At 43.9% G+C, this 15,231-nt stretch overlaps 1 protein-coding gene across 13 annotated transcripts in view; it reads right to left on the reverse strand.

The window, feature by feature from the left end:
- The window catches only part of PML (PML nuclear body scaffold), a 45,544-nt gene that overhangs the window by 23,723 nt on the left and 6,590 nt on the right, over positions 1-15,231 (reverse strand). For 5 of the 13 annotated variants that reach the window (XM_030317736.1, XM_030317740.1, XM_030317738.1 and 2 more), the window contains exons 1-2: positions 14,963-15,218; positions 12,377-12,843 (exon numbers count right to left, since the gene is read on the reverse strand). In XM_030317736.1, coding sequence (XP_030173596.1) covers positions 12,377-12,843; positions 14,963-15,097 — 602 coding nt within the window. In that variant the 5' untranslated portion in view covers positions 15,098-15,218. Of the gene's footprint in view, positions 1-12,376; positions 12,844-14,962; positions 15,225-15,231 lie in introns of those variants that run through there. The other 8 variants (XM_030317732.1, XM_030317745.1, XM_030317742.1 and 5 more) reach the window with 5 other exon arrangements.

Below are 15,231 nucleotides of genomic sequence, written 5' to 3' on the forward strand. Positions count from 1 at the left end.
AAGAAAATAGATTCTCGCCAAGAGCCTCCAGAAGGAACATGGCCCCGCCAACATCTTAATTTTCTCTCAGGGAGACCCAGTTCAGACTTCTGACCCCCAGAGGTACATAGTAACAAATGTGTAATGTTTTAAGCTCTTCAAATTGTGGTAATTTGTTACAGCAGCAATAGGAAACTAATATAAAAACCCAGCCAGCCAGGCGCAAGTCCATGCTCTGAAATGCTATAATGCTGCCTCTTCAAATACTACCAGGAAAATATTGTTAGTTACTTCCCCAGAAATATTGCTATCATCTGTTATCAACAGCAATGATAATAAGTCAGCCCACCTGAGGCCAGGAGAGAGGCTCTTAGCTGGAGCCACTTTGGCCTCAGTTAAAGATTAACTTGTCCTGGAACTGCCAGCAGACACTGTGCTGGCCAACCTGACTCCAAAATTGTGGCACGAGGCACTGGTCCTCGGCTTTGTCGGCTCTCAACCTCCCCAGACCACCGAAGAGGGCAAGGCTTCAGAGCTCGAACCTCTTGATCAAATACAGGAGATTTATGCTAGGCTAGCTGAGGTTTCCTGGAGAGCCCAGAGCGTGAGGGAAGCATGAGAGTTGCCACTGGGTCAAGAGCACTCAGCAACTCCAACATGGGGAAATCTGATCTAAGTAACAGAGACCCATCACCAAGAGGCAGGGCCAGTGACTGAGGTAAGGGTCAACTGAAGCAGAGGGCAACTGTGGATCTGACCTCAGCTCTGTGCCCTTAGCAAGTCACTTAACCTCTTTTTGCCTCTATCTTCTATCTGTAAAACAGGGATAACCCCCACCTCATATGGGAATTCTATAGAGGATCAAATGAGAGAAGTCCTACATATATGTTCTCAACAAAGACTGCGATCATTATAACTGACTGAGATATTAGCGCTCACCAATGATACCATTAACAAGAAATGCTGAGCAATTATGAAAAGAACTAATAACTCTGCAGAGGGCAGTTTGGCAATATCCATCAAAATCACAAATGTATTTATCCTCTGACCCAACAATCCCCCTTCTGCGTATCTATTCTGTAGCTCTACCTCAACATGTACAAAATAACATCTGCACAATGCAACACAGTCCATAATGGCAAAGAATTGAAACACACTAGGCAAACAGTTGCATAAATTAGGATACAACCATACAGTGGAATGCTATCCCAGCAATTCAAATGAAAAGAATTATGGAAAAAATTCCCAAGCTCTCATTCACAAACAACAATTTTCAAATGCTCAAAAAAAAAAAAAAAAAGTAGACATACTTCTAACAAAAAATATATACATGGGGAAAAAAGAATTCCACTGAGAAAGAATCTAAAAACCAGAAGAGTGTCTCAAGGCCCCAACTGGAAACACTAAATAAATATCACGATATCAATTCTCTTCAAGTTCAGATAAAGGTTTAAAGCACTTTTAATCAAATTACAGATGAGAGTTTGAAACTTCACCAATGGATTGTCAATTTCACAGGACAGAATAAACAGATCAAATAGTTAAGAAATTTTGGGGAAAGGGCACCTGGGTGGCTCAGTCAGTTAAAAGCTACCAACTCTTGGTTTCTCCTCAGGTCATGATCTCAAGGTTCATGAGTTCGAGCCCCATGTTGGGTTCTGTGCTGGCAGTGCGGAGCCTGCTTGGAATTCTCTCTCTCCCTCTCTCTCTGTCCCTTCCCTCCCCCTGACCCCACTCGCGCACGCTCTCTCTCTCTCTACTAAATAAACTTAAAGGGAAAAAAAGGAATTTTGGGGAAATCAGTGTCAGAAAGGGGAATCTTCTCTGCCAGATAACATAGGATAGAACTACCATTATTTTAAGAAGTGTGTGTGGCACTAGTCCAAGAGTAAAAAGGAAGGAAAATCAGCAGAACAGACCAGATATTACTTATCTAGGTCCTGGCATCCGTATAAGAATGTGATATTTTATAGAATAAAGAAAGCATCCCACACTAATGGACATTAAACAATTCCACTCAACAATCAGAATCGAGAAAACCGGCTACTGCGGTGGAGAGAAGCAAATTAGGGTTTGTTTCACACGTGATGCCGCAATCCATTTCCGGTGGGTCACAGACTTAACTACGAACCATAACACCATAGAGGTGTGACAGTTGACTACTGATGATGGTAGTCATCTTATAACCTTATAACCACTGAAGAAATGGAAGAAATCATACACTCAACAGATGCGACTACCTAAAAATTCAAAACTGTATTTTTCGGAAAGACATTCACAACTTCCTATCGTGAGAAAAGCAAGTTACAGAACTATCTGCTTCTGTTCAGTTTGGTTTATGTGATTATAGGGACGGCAGGAAGGAGAGTAAACAGTCTATATTGATGGGAGTTACTTCTTTCTCCCTCCCTCCCCCTTTTCATCTATTTAGATTTTCCCAAAATTTCCATAATCACTTCTAAGTGAAGGAGTTTGGACTTTAAAGAGGAGGCAATGGAGAACCCTCAGAAAACATTCCATCTAGGAATAAGAAAGCTTTTCTCTTCTTCCCTGACATGTATTGTTTTGCTTGTCCCTTTATGACTGTTCAGTGAATTGACTATGTTGTTAATATTTTAGTTAGAAGCCTCAACATGTTTCCTGGGTTCTCAGTCTCCCTATCTGAAAGCTGCCTATAAGTCTTAAATTGCCATGCCAGAGGCCATGTGACAGCAGGAAGGATACGGGTCCTGGAGGTGGACAGCCTGGGGCCTGAATCTGAGCCCTTCTGATTCCTAGCTACAAGGCCTGGAGTAAAATACTTTCTCTCGAGTCTTAACTTCCCTGTCTATAAAATGGGGATAAATAAGAATGCCTCTCATAGACTGTTGCAAGGACAAAGATGGGCTGGTGTATGGGAAGTCACCTGCACAGTGCCAGCGACACATTGGACATTCTGGAGCCATGCAAGAAGGGGAGGCATTAACTACACGTTTGCACGGCAGGGATATTAGCCCTACTGTTGGTAAGTCAACCTCTCAACCTCAGACAGTACGGAAACATCATATTGAGTGTGGTCTCTGGGCTGTCCCCTTCCCACTAGGGTCAGGCCAGCCCAGTGTAGCCACACCTCCTGCTGAGACCAGAGCGGTATGCCACTTCTGCTGTTCTAAGAAACAGGGCTGGGAAATCCAGGAAACAAAAATCCTATGAAAATGGGACCCGTGGAGGAGAGCTGGCCCCAGAGTAGGACTCCAGGGCAGGGCCCGGCTGGTCTGAATGGGAACTGAAAAACTCTCTACTCTACCATGCTCACTTCCAAGAGAGTGACAGGGAGCTTTCACTTTGAGGGAATAGCAAAAGGAACAGCCTCCTTTGGAAACTCAAATTATTGGCTAGAGGGCAATTAAAGGGATACATGTGTCATTTACATACAAATATGAATGCTTTCAATCAGACTGGTTTCCTGCTCTGCTGGGAAACAGAGTTGAGGAAAGATTTCTGAAGCCAGGAGAAGAGATGGGTAATTGCAGAGCCTGGGATACTTAGAGCGAAAGCATTATTCCTATTGACTTCCCCTCCTCCAACTCTTCATTGGTTGAGAAGGTGGTGACAGAGATCGGAGAACCTAAGGGCTCAGAGAGGAAGACACCAGAAAGGCAGCAGCGAGAAAAGGTAAGAGGAGGAAGCTTTGTCTGTTTCTCACACCCATCTTATGCCAACCCCACAGCCAAGAATGAGGAAGAGAAAGTTTGTGCTTTTCCTTCCCCACTCTTTTCTTTTTTCTTCAGACTGTCATGTAAGTTCTAGTTAGTTAACATACCATGCAATATTGGTTTCAGGAGTAGAATTCAGTGGTTCAACACTCACATACAACACCCAGTGCCCATCAAGACAACTGCCCTCGTTTAATGCCCATCACGCATCTACCTTCCCCACTCTTTTCTAGGCAGGTCCCTGCTCCCAAGACAGAGGGCTGGCGTGTCCATTATGGCCCACTGAAAGGCCACTCAAGCCAGAGACCAAGGGGGAACGCCAGATACGCGCCCCCCTCCAACCACTTCAACAAATCACTAACTCTTGCTGATTCTACCTTCATTTACCCTCCCCCCACAAATAGTAAATACCAACTATGCACGAGCATGGCACTAGGATGTAAAGACGACCGAGGTAGAATCCTGGTTCCTAAATCTGTCACATGAGTTCCCATTGCTACACACCTTTGTTCTTGCCTCGATCACAACTTATCTCCTTTGGCATATCCCCTAACAGGCTTCCCTGCCTCTGGTCTTTCCAATCAACCCTTCCCAGTGCCACCAACACGGTATTTCTAAAATGTGATGATCGTCATACGCTGGGACCATTGCAATGAGCCCCCTCAGAAGTATAGTCAAAACAGTATCAAGTGCAAGACATTTTTAAAGCATCACATAAGCTATATGTTAATAAAGGAGATTTGATTTTTGGAACAGAGTTTTAGAGAACTTGGAATTCACTGCATTTTATCATAATGGACTACAATTATACAATATTGAATGTTAGTGAACAGTGATGAAGTAGGGATTTACACGCCAGGAAATGTTGCAAGGCAGCAAGACAAGGTTTATCACATAGATGAGTACAGTGACTACAAACTATTTAAATCTGATCTAATTTCAGTAAATGAGATGGCAAAAGAGATGGAAGTAGCTAAAACAATCGGTTAATTAAAGCCATGAATAAGAAAAACATGATTTGATTAAGTTAACAATAAACACTGTTTATCAGTCAAGTGACACATGGCATAAAAAGGCAGCTCTTCTACTTGTCTATACCAATCTTGAAATGCTTTTCTAAGCCTAACAGCTTTGGCAGAATAAATCCAAATTGTAAGAGATGCCAAAGCAGAATTTGTTACAAAATTCAAAGACTAAAGTTAATCATTAAATGTTAATGACTCTGGTAAAATAGAAAATAGGCAGTAAATCCTTACGTGCAACAATTTTGATAGTCTCAAGTACTTTTACTACAATGTGTATAAAATGATTTATCATCATCTTCATTACTCATTCAAGAGTCATTAAACAAATCAGCTCCCCCCCCAAATCATAGTAATACTGTTAAGATTATGAATCAGAAAAACCCAAGAAATAATACTAATACATTAGAATACTAATGGCAATAGAGCAAAAAAGAGTACAATGAGGAGGAAAAAAGAGAAGGAGTAAGAAAATTTCCCTGTAATAAGGAGAATTTCTAGATTGAAGAAGTCTGCCAGGTTTCAGAATTGGATACAAAATGCTCAACACCAAGACAGTTTGGTTAAATTAATAAACTTCAAGAATGAAAATATCTTTAGGTATCAAGACAGAAAAAGCAAATAAATTTGGCCTCAGACCTCTCCTCATGAACATTTGATGCTCAAAGACTATGCAGCAAAGTCTACAAAATTCTAAAGGCAACAGTGTAACCCAGGTATATTATACCCAGCCAAGATATCATTCAAACAGAAGAGCAACTGATAGACATTTTCAATACTAAGAGATCCTAGGAATTTAGACTGCTTACTGACAACATCCATCCAATTAAGAGCTGAATTGAAACAAAGAATTTATAGGAACGAATGCTAAAGTACAAAGGCCAGGGCCATGCATGAGAGCCATTTTAACATAGAAGCAAGAGACATAGATGGGAGTGGGCCATTCTGATCTTTTTCAGCAGAGACTCTAGCTACTATTGTCTAAAATGGAAATGTTTCATTAAAACCAAACTATAATAACTACAACCTCTTAATGTCTTAGTATTTTTTTTTTTTGCTTAGTCTTAGATATTTTAGGAAACATTATACAATGAAGAAACATTTCTTTGAAGTTTAGTAAAGTCTAATTTTACTTCAGTAAAATTTTTCTTCAGTATCTTTTTCTTCTGCTAAAGTTAAGGAAAATTAAATTTATCATTTCTTAAATAGCACGCTTTCTTTTAATAATCCACTTCTGAGGGAAAAAAACACTCTTGAGTTCTAAACAAGCAACTTGCAGAATCCTTTTTTGCAACTCAGCCCAGTTGTTAGTTGAGGACTGCCTGCCTGTAGTGGCCAGCAGTGCCAGGAAACACACACACGGTTTGCAGTCAGGAAACCCTCTACCCCATTTGGGTCTTGGCTCAGACAAGTTCTCCCAGTTGGGTTAGCTCCCATTAATGCATTGGCTTCTTGTCTCATGTATACAATGGGAACAGTTCTCTCTTCCTCAAGAATCTTTCAAGAAGGCATGAGAATTAAGATAACAGCCCAGGAAAAACATCTCAAAAGACAGATAAGTATTAATAAAAGGGATACTCCAACCAGAAGAGCCCATTCTCTGCCCAGGTTGGAAAAGGGAAAACACCTCCTGCTGGAAAGGGACTGCCCAGGTTCTAAGGAGTTGGGAAGCTTCATCTGAGGCTGGCTTCAAACCTGTCGCCTGCATGGATGGGTGTCTGATCCAATCAGAAACATACTCAGACTAGGCTTAGAATCCGGGAAGGGATTCTTGCTCTCTCCCACTGGATTTGAGAATGAGGGTGTGTACAAGGGCCTCTGGAGATGCAATCATCTGGCAAGCGACAGGAAGAAACCCTTCTGTGAATGGGGCTGACTTGGAGCAAAGAAGGGTCACAAGAAATACAGAGAAAGCAGGCCCTGTTGACATAATATGAATATCTAATCAAGTAGGGTCAGAGGCTGGCCACAACCCTGTTCACTTCTTACATAAGCCATTCATTCATTTTTGCTTAAGAGACTGACTAAAAATTTGTTACTAGTTTACACGTTTGTTTTCGTTGTATCTCATACAGACAAACCTCTTCAAGGTACACTTCACATGGCCCTCTTATCTACGCATTCAACCAAATCTACCTTGGGGCTCCATGCCCCCCACCCCCATGAAAGGAAAAGCAGTTGCTCTTGGCTTGGCTCAGAAAACAAGTCCCCTGGGTGAGTTCATAGAAAAACTTGGAAATGGATTCTTTGTGCCCTAACTCCTGGCAGCATCCTTCTGCTTGCCCATGTGGTGCTTCTGGGTCAGCTTTCAACCCCGGTAAGATCATCAATCCCCAAGAAGACGCAATTTACTGATAAGTTCACAGAGGGTACCAGGAAGGCCCCAGACAGGGCTGGGCCAAGGAGGCCAGCCGGACACCGAGCGTGCAAACGAATTTCAGGAGGCACTTGCTTGGTTCATGAGGGCAAGGGGGCTCCTCATAGTTTGCACCTGTGGCATCTGGCCTTCTTCCCCCACCCAGCCCTGAGGGGGAGTCCATGAGGTCCATGAGGATGTCTTTTCCATTTCCTTCTCAGCTAGCAGCCCTTCCCTTCCTTGTCCCCAGCTTTGCCACTGAGACCTGTCTGTCTCTGCCCTGAACCTTCCCCTGGGCTGTCCCGCCTGCTTCTCCCTGTCCTCTTGTGAAATCATTCCAACTTCTGGCCTTGGGAACTCTTTTCCCAGGTTATGGTCTCATCACACCTTTCAAACTGGATTAACAGATCTTTTGTTTTTTCCACTCAACTAATCCAAATGCTTTCTGGCTATAAGCTTTGATGCCTCTGGATTAATTCCCCCACCCCATCCGGCCAAGCTTTGGGATCTGACACCCAGCTATGGGAGTCAGTTCCAACTGCTGTCCTCGACTCAATATTACTATTGGGCAAAAGGCACTCCCCAGCAATCCCAAAAATGGAAAGGTTGGCGGTCACCTTTAACTCCAGGTGAGGCAGGCCCTGGTGGTGTGAGATTTGGGCCCCTTCCCCATTCTTCCATCTCCGCATTCTTGCAGACCTCACCCCCATCTGTACCACAGCCTCAGTCTCCTAATGGGGCTCCCTTTCCCCTGGTCCAGCTCCTTTGCTTCAGTTTCTGCTAGGTACGTATGCCCAACAGCACAGTGGTCAATCTCCTCAAATGCTTTATGGAATGGGGTGAAATAGAAATAAGTATGCAGCCAAAGAAACAAATACTGGGTCTCCTGGCTCCCAAACTTACCCACTTCACAGAACCACAGTGCAGGGAGAGAATCTGACCCTCTCACCCTCTGCCTTAACACCCATCAGTGGGCTTCCAGCAGAGCCCCCCCATAGGGTCCCTCTCAAAGTGTGTTCTATAGACTGTTCACTGGTAAAACAAGAGTGAAATGCACGAAAAAGGAACAAGCTGAGAATAATCTATGTCCTAAAATTTTAGGATAAAGTTCTAAATCCTCTAAGCCTCCCATGTCTGACCCCAGTTCCCTCTTCCAGCCCCTGCCTTCAGGCATACCCTTTACTTGCAATTCCTGAAATGCAGCCGACTGACTAGTGCCTCTGCCTTTGTACAGGCTTCCTGGTCCACCCTGTCCTGCCCCCAGTGCCGTTTCTCCTTTCTCAAGTGTCAGGCTAAATGTGACACCTTCTTGGAAGCTGCATACGCCAGTCAATGCCTTTTCGAAGATGACTCACTTTTGGGCCTGCGCTCCTCCTGCTTTCTGTCCTTAACAAATGACTGAGCACACATCCCGATGTCAGCCCAGTGCGCATGGGGATACTGGCAAGGGAACATGTAAGATAGCAAGGTAGAAGACAGTGTGAAAAGGGCAATTATCCAAGCTCAGGGTGAGCAGATTTCCTCCTGGCACTTTCTAGCCTTGATGGTTAGTTGCAGATCTGGTTCTTCCACCAGACGGCGACCTCGCAGAGGGCCAGGGCCGTATCTGTTCACATTTATACCCTAGCACCTAGCAGACTGCGTGCCACATAGAAGGAAGTAGGAAGTGTACTCCACGCAGGGCGCCTGGGTGGCTCAGTCGGTTGGGCGTCCCGATTTCAGCTCGAGTCATGATCTCACACTTTGTGGGTTTGAGCCCTGCGTCGGGCTCTGTGCCGACAGCTGGGAGCCTGGAGCCTGCTTCCGATTCTGTGTCTCCCTCTCTCTGCCCCTCCCCTGCTTGGGCTCTATCTCTCTCTGTCTCTCAAAAATAAATAAACGTTAAAAAAAAAAAAAAAAAGGACTCCACGCCAGTGGTGGAAGTGGTGATCAGGATCAATGCCAGTGGCCCAGGACAGACATTCCCAGGCTGAGTTCTGAGTTTAAAGCCACCTGTGGTGCTGCTCCCCAACCAGAGTCCTAAATCAGCTCGGTGTCAAAGGACAGAGTGGTTTGTGACCGCACTGTGACCTGAAGAAAGCTGTGGGTTATTTATGGCACTGAAGTTTTGTGCAGAAAAAACAAGTTGAGTGTTCCCAGTAACTGCTAGCAAATCGTGAAACCAGTGTGAATCGTGAGTGTCTGTGTATGATTTTTAAGCAATATGATCAGGTTTTTGAAACCATCCACCTTGCTCAAGGGATGGGAATCCTATGCTCTTGGCTGGACCAGCCCTGCCCATTGTACCTGGACAGAAACCCACCCCAACCCCTACATCAGAGGTGGGACCACTTGTAAGCCACTAACATCTTATTTAGAAATAAGAAAGGGGGGCATAGTTACAGGTATAAAAGAAATTTTTTAATTATGAAAGAACTTAGGATGAACTGGCAGATTTTCAGAAAATCTGACTCAAGATCCAAAACAGACCAGTACCAAGGAAAAAACCTGACTCTTCAAAAAAAGCACCAGTCTCAGTTTCTCAAGAAACTTCTACAAACCCCAAATTGCATATGTTCTTGAATTGTTCTAAAGCAGAACAGAGAAATTATAGGAACTGGATTTTAACGTTGACTGTGTGCTTAATATGTGCCAGGCACTGTGCTAAGCAATTTACGTGTGTGTGTATGTGTGTGTATACCATGTTCAAACAAGCTTACAAATTCACTGAAGGAGATTAGTAGAAAATGTATCAAAAAACGTAAAAGAAATCACACATATTCATAAAAATTGATCACATTTATAAATATAGATAATAGCCTAAATAAGACAGTATTAAATGGAATCTAGCTATGAATTAAAATAATAGTATCAGGACCCAATAGGGTTTTTTCTCCTGGGAATTGAAAAAACGGCTCAACATAAAGAAACATACTTTTGTATAATTCATCACACTGAAAGGTAAAAGGACACCTTCACAGAATCAAAGAACACCCATTCCCGAGTTAAAAATAAAACAAAATAGCAGCCACAAAAAACTTCGTAGTAAGAGAGAAGCGGGAGGCAACTTTCTGAATGTGATTTTGTCAAGTTACCCAAGGAAGCCAATAATAAACAGTGTACTAGAATGCATAAACTTTCTCATGAAAGCTAGGAATAAGATAAAGTTGCCTTTCCTGACCACTTCTTCACAGTATTCAATATTGTTCTGGCAGTTCTAGCTAATGAAACAAAGCTACAAAGAGGAAATATGCATAAATACTGGAGAGAAAAAGGTTTTTATTATTTGCAGATGATATGATTGTTTACCTAGAAAATCCAAAAGAATCAATTAGAAAACCTTACAAAAAGGAAAGAGCTCAATCAGATGGCTAGTCTAATACCAATATACATGAATCAGGAGGCCTAGAGCATGTTAATGATGACCAGCTAGAAATTATAATGGAAAATATTTCATTCACAGGGTTATTAAATATTATAAATTAAACTATAATTTAAAAGTTCAAGAAGTATGTCAATAGCACTATAAAACTCAAAAGATATAAACAGAGATGAAGCCAACTCCCCCCAGATTTAATAAAATCCCAACGAATATGTAGGTTCTGAAATTACATAACTGTAAGAACAAAAGAAAAGCAAAAATGAGGAAGAATGGGAATTTAATTTGCCTTATCAAATATGAAGCTAGCTACAGCATTCCCTACAGTAGTAAGGATTAGCGAAGGAATAGTCAGATCATTGGCCCAGAACAGATATTTACAAACATACTCATGATTACTTGGTTATTTAGTAGAGCATTAGAGGGCATTTCAGATCAAGGCAAGAGTGGATTATTCAATAAAAGTTGTTGAGAGAACCAGCTTTCCATTTGGAGAGAAAAGCAAAGTGAGAATCCTACTTTATACCATGCAGGAAAAATAAATTCCATACAAATTAGAGATTTAATTATAAACACAAAACCATGAGATTATTAAAATAGAATATAAGAAAGTATTTTTAACATTGGAAGGGGGAAAAAGTCTTTCCTAGTATGATTAAAGCCAGACACGGTAAAGGAAGAGACTGATGAACTGGATTCTATAAAACTAAAAACTTAAACACAATACCTCCTAGGAAAAGAAATGACAAAAGTCAACCTGAGAAAAACGCTTGCACAGCTACTGGTTCTTGCAATTTAAGAGACTTATTTCTGGAAGGAAAAACACCAAATAGGTAAAGGACCTAAATAGGCAATTCACAATTGAAGAAAAAACAATGGCCAATAAACATATAAAAAAGTCACTAAACCTGAATCTTAATAACAAAGAAATCCAAATTCAAGTTGATATTATCTGTCTGCTGAGGAACCTGCAGGAAATGCATTCTGGTAGTGCAGGTGGTAAAAGTCCAAGCAGGAAGCAAGCCACCGTGAGGAGGGATGCAGTTCTGAGTGTGTTCCCTATGGGCAAAGAATACCTTCACTTTGCGGATCCCAAGGGATCTACAGAATCTTACAGAAGCAATCTATTGGGAGTGGGGAGAGTTCACGTTCATATGCCACCTTGTTGGCTAAAAGAGGGAAAATAAGAATGTATAAGACTATATACCCCTATCTATCTGTGCATATACTCCCAAAGAAACCCTGGAAACATTCAAAACTGGTAACAATGGTTAACTGTGGATGGGGGAGGGAGGGAGAGAGAAATGGTAGGAATTAAGCAGACAGGGACAGAGTGGAAAGGAGACTTGCCCCCTCTCTTTATAAATTTTGTGACTTTTTGACATACAAATGTATTATCAAAAATACTGAATTAAAATCCTGTGCTGTTTAATAAAAATAATTTTAACTGGATTCGATAGGGTTTTTTCGAAATAGACATCCTGAGATAGTACGGTGTTATAGTTTTGCCTTTTTGGACAGAAACGAACTACCTGCATCTCATCTAGAATCCAACTGTATACCCTGACTCCATGGCTGTGATATGGAAAATTCCACTGTAAGACTTTCTAAAGGCAGTTTGGTAACAGGTATCAAAGTATAAAATTTTCACACCCCTTCACCCAGCAATGGCATTTCCAAAATTTATCCTGAAGAAATTATTGGATGAATTTGTAAAGCCGACTCTGCAGCTTTATTGATTACGGGGGGAACTGGAAACGATGACTACCCATTTGTAGGAGATAACAGAAATTGCGGCCATGGCCACAGCACAAATGCCGCCGGTCTGAGGACCACACTTTGAGTTGCAGGACCCTAGAAGCTCCTCATCTCACGTTCCCAGCTATGTGCCTCTCTGGATCTCTGCTCCCTGCACCTTCTACCGGTATCTTGGATGTGCCACCCCACCCTGGGCCGGCCGGCTCACCTAGTCAGCATAGGGGTGCGGTGGTTGGGGTTGGAGCAGAAGATGTTGTTGGACTTCCGCGTGCCATCTAGGAACTCACGCACCGACTGGCTGCGGAGCTCTGCCAGGGGCCGGGCCTCGTGCTTGAGGAACCACTGGTGCGCCTCGAAGCACTTGGCACAGAGGAGCTGCTCACACTCGAAACACCAGAAGTCGGCAGTTTCTTTGCAACGGGTGCAGAGTGCCTGCTCGTCCACGATCTGCCGGTACACCGACAGGCGCCGCTGCAGACTCTCGAAGAAGACGTTATCCAGGGCCAGCGAGTCAGAGCCTCCGGGCCCGGGCGCCTGGCAGATGGGGCACTGCGTGCCCGGCGCCCCCAGGCATCCCGAGCACAGCGTGTGCAGACAAGGCAGCAGTTTGGGGCACTTGGCTTCTACCTGGCAGCCCTGGCAGCGCAGGAACTCGAACTCCTCCTCCACGGCTTTCTGGGGGACCAGAGAGGTGGGGGTGAGGCCTGAAATCCAGGAGTCCCCACCCACCGCACCCACTCCTGTGGCTGCACAGAGTCCCATTCCAGGCAGGATGATACAAAACCGAGGCTTACCAGTACCCCCCTCCCCCACTCACTCACACCTTCCAGCTCTCCCTCCACAGTTTACTGAGCATCCCCTAGGCCCTGAGATACCCGGATGGATGGGATAAATCCCTGCCTTCAAGGAACTCAGTTTAGAAAGGAGATACATTAAAGCGTATCTCATATGACATCGTATAAAGTGCTTAATATGGTTTGGCGGCTCCTCAAAAAGGTAAACGTAGAACTACCATACAAACTCAGAAATATCATTCCTAGATGTATTTCCCCAAAGAACTGAAAACAAGTACCTGAACAGATACTTACGTGCACACCCATGTTCCCAGCATCATTAGGCACATTATGCACAATAGCCAAAAGGCAGAAATACCCCAAGTGTCCATTGATAGATGAATGGATAAACAAAAGTGTCTACATGTGCAATGGAATATTATTCAGCTTTAAAAAGGAAGGAAGGGGGTGCCTGGCTGGCTCAGTTGGTAGAGCATGTGACTCTTGATCCTAGGGTTGTGAGTTTGAGCCCCATGCTCGGTGTAGAAGTTGCTTAAATATAAAATCTTAAAAATTAAATAAAATAAAAAGGAAGAAAATTCTCATACATGCGATGAGAACCTTGAAGACATTACGCTAAGCCAAGTAAGCCAAACACAAAGGGACAAATATTGCATGGTTCCACTTTCTAAATTAGGCAAAGTCATAGCAACAGAAAGTAGATTGGTGGTTACCAGGAACTGGGAAAAGGGGGCAATAAGGAGCTATTGCTTAAAGAGTACAGTTTCTGTTGGGGGTGATGAAAGAATTCTGGAAATAGAGGGTGGTGATAGTAACACAACATTGTGAATATACTTAATACCACTGAAAGGTACACTTAAAAATGGTTAAATTTTTGGAGCAGCTGGCTGGCTCGGTTGCTGGAGCATGTAACTCTTGATCTCAGGGTTGTAAATTCAACCCCCACGTCAGGTGTAGAGATTACTCACAAAAATAAAATCCTTAAGGGGCGCCTGGGTGGCTCAGTCGTTAAGCATCCGACTTCGGCTCAGGTCATGATCTCGCAGTTTGTGAGTTTAAGCCCTGCATCGGGCTCTGTGCTGACAGCTCAGAGCCTGGAGCCTGCTTTGGATTCCGTGTCTCCCTCTCTCTCTCTGCCCTTCCCCTGCTCTCTCTCTCTCAAAAATAAACATTTAAAAAGTTAAAAAAAAATAAATCCTTAAAAACATGGTAAATTTTATGTTATGGATATTTTACACAAAAAAAAAAAAAAAAAAAAAAAGTGCTTAAAACAGTACCTGGCACGTGAGGAGTGTTCATAATTAAGTAGTATTACTCCTAGTTTTAATAATGCAAATAATAAAAGTTACCGCAAGAAGATGCTTTCATGAAAGGGAGCCAAAGGGCCTGGAAGAACATAGAGCAAGTGATGTAAGTAGCTCCTTTGGGGGAGGAGGGGAGCTGGGGCATTTGTCCGGGAGAAGACTGAGGCAAGCTTCCAGGAGGAGGACCTTGTGGACGGGGGCTGTGCTCGAGGGGTGTTCCAAGAAAAGGATCCTGGAGGTATCCTAGCGGAGAAACCACCACAGGAGCTGTGAGGCCTTAGCCAAGACACTTCTCTCATCCGGGCCAGTTTCCCACTTTCTGATCTGGGAACTTGGGTTTTGGTTTTCCCACACCTGGGACATGTTCCTGGCTCCAGAGGCCTGCGCAGTAGGGCTGCTCCTGCCATTCTCCCTAACCTGTGGACCTTCATCTGAGGCAGGAGCTTAGGAGGCAAAGCGCCAGCGTGGTCATTTTGCCCCCTGCTCCTGGAGAATCACAGCCTGGAGAGGTTCCCCTAACTCATCCTGGTCTCACTTACCCCTACCCCAGCCAAGAGGGTCAGGACCCAGTGCCTGCTTTTCTCTCTGTGTCACTCTTTGAGGTGCTTGGCCAAGTTGCCCTCTCCCTTCCCACCTCTCCCCGCAACTGACCAAATCAACAAAGCCTAAACCCCATCTCCCCAAACCCAGTAGTACCTCCGTGGGGCTGTGGCTGGGGCTGGGCTGGTGGTCTTCGGAGACGGACTCCGGGGGAGGCATGGTGGGTGTGGGGGGCAGTGCGGGGTCTTGCTGGGGACCCGGAGATTGGGCGAGTTCAGGCTCCCGCTGCATGGATCACAGCACAGTTTCGATTCTGGGTTTTGAGCTTGAGGGGCGGGAAGAGAAGCGGAACGAGAAGCAGGCGCCAGAGGGCCAAGTCTCCCGTACCCGTCCGAGTCTATCCGTAAGGGGCGGCGCCCGCTGAG

This window comes from Lynx canadensis, chromosome B3, assembly GCF_007474595.2.
Source record: "Lynx canadensis isolate LIC74 chromosome B3, mLynCan4.pri.v2, whole genome shotgun sequence".
Lineage (NCBI taxonomy): Eukaryota > Metazoa > Chordata > Mammalia > Carnivora > Felidae > Lynx > Lynx canadensis.